This window comes from Otolemur garnettii, unplaced genomic scaffold (genome assembly GCF_000181295.1).
Source record: "Otolemur garnettii isolate 467f Iridium unplaced genomic scaffold, OtoGar3 scaffold00121, whole genome shotgun sequence".
Taxonomy (NCBI): Eukaryota; Metazoa; Chordata; class Mammalia; order Primates; family Galagidae; genus Otolemur; species Otolemur garnettii.
In genome coordinates this window covers 6362613-6364566 of record NW_003852516.1, presented here as the reverse complement: position 1 = coordinate 6364566, position 1954 = coordinate 6362613, and the positions used below count along the sequence as shown (strand labels likewise).

The 1954-nt window shown below is 37.9% G+C and overlaps 1 protein-coding gene across 1 annotated transcript in view; it reads left to right on the top strand.

The window, feature by feature from the left end:
• GTF2E2 (general transcription factor IIE subunit 2) overlaps positions 1–1954 on the top strand; it is a 78593-nt gene that overhangs the window by 64275 nt on the left and 12364 nt on the right. Inside the window, exon 6 of the mRNA XM_003797672.3 lies at positions 899–992. Within this exon, the coding sequence (XP_003797720.1) occupies positions 899–992 (94 nt within the window). The remainder of the gene's footprint in view (positions 1–898; positions 993–1954) is intronic.

The following is a 1954-nucleotide window of genomic DNA, read 5'->3' as shown; positions in this document are numbered from 1 at the left end:
GGGCAGGGCCTGACAACAGTGCGAACTTTGATAAGCAGTTCTCCATAATCACTTCTCAGCAATTATTTGTTATTACAGTTTAACATTATAAAATTAACAAAAATAATATAAAACTCATATTCTGGCGAAATAGCCACATGGCAGCCGAAAACCGTATATTCCCTTCTTGTTCTCTAGCCCGTTCATGCATTCTTTCCAAAAATCAGGACTTTTTTAAAACGCCGCGGGACACGGGACAAATTGTTGAAAAGCGGGACTGCCCCGCCAAAATTGGGAAGTCTAGTCACCCTAGTGTATGGCCACTGTACTGCCTCCATAGTGAGGGCCTATTTCTTCAAAAACAAGAAAACGAAAAGCTGCTTATGGCTCAGTGCCCGTAGCACAGTGGTTACGGCGCCAGCCACAGACACTGAGGCTGGGGGATTCAAACCCTGCCCGAGCCTGCTAAACAGCAATGACAACTGCAACAAAAAATAGCCAGGCACTGTGGCGGGCGCCTGTAGTCCCAGCTACTTGGGAAGCCGAGGCAAGACAATCGCCTAAGCCCAGGAGTTGGAGGTTGCTATGAGCTGTGATGCCATAGCACTCTACAGAGGGCAATAAAGTGAGACTCCGAGGCTGTGTCACCCTCGGTAGAGTGCTGTGATGTCACAGCTCATAGCAACCTCAAACTCAGGCTTAAGTGATTCTCTTGCCTCAGTCTCTCATGCAGCTGGGACTACAGGCACCCACCATAATGCCTGGCTATTTTTTGTTGCACTTGTCATTGTTGTTTAGCTGGCCTGGGCTGCGTTCGACCCTGCCAACCTTGGTGTATGTGACTGGTGCCGTAAGCACAAAAAATGGTTTTTGTTGAGGTAATTTGGAGTTAACTGAAACATCTTTCTTTAACTTTAAGGCTTTAGGGGACCAGATACTATTTGTAAACCGTCCTGATAAGAAGAAAATACTTTTCTTCAATGATAAGAGCTGTCAATTTTCTGTGGATGAAGGTGAGCCTTTCTGTATAAATACTTTAGTTTGCAAGTATATAACAATTTTAGGGTGATGACATTTATACTATTTATAATACTTAAAATTTAATACTTATAATTATTTATGCTTTTTCAGCATTATCATCTCTTAGAACAGAAACTAATGGTGCCTCTATCTAAAATATTGTTTCTCAGAATGAAATTTGTAAAATGTGATTTGAAAAATTTTAGGTTGATTGAACTTAGAATTACAGGACAGCAGTTCATGATTCTTACATTTGTAGTTCAGCCTTGCCAAACAGGGGTTTATTTCTTTGTCTTTATAATTTTACAAATGTAACTTTACATCCTAATAGAAGAGCTTGAAGCAGCATGGTGAAAAGAACAAACTTTAGTTGGTAACTAGTATTCTCTTACCTTATGAATCTTTCACTTATCAAATTGGGTAAGAAAGCAGTCTGAGTCACCTATTAAATGTGTGATACCTGTATTTTGGGTTTTAATTTTAAATATTTGGTCAATATTTGTCATGGGTAGTATTAATTAAAGGGTTAGTGAGAAATTTCTTTCCTTATTTAAGTAGACATTCCTGTTTTAGCAAAGTGGTATTTTACTGTAAATATGTATTGCTTTTGATATTTTATAAGATGGCAAGAATTGAATTGGATGTCAATTATAAAATCTCAAAATAATATTAACTCACAGTAAATATTCTAATACATACTAGTATAGAAATATGGAGAGTAAAATAGTAATATTAGACTCAAAATAGACTGTTGCAGTGGTCTGCCTTGCAGTCATAAATATCTTGACTATACTTTCATAATTTCTGCCATGATCCTAAGATTTTCTTTTATACATGCATGCTGTCTGGGTTATAGGTGTTCAGACTCACGCTAGATGGGGCTTTGTTCAACTGCAGTTGACTTAGGTGACCATGGTTTGTTTTAGGAAATAGACGGTTACATTTTTTTTTTTTT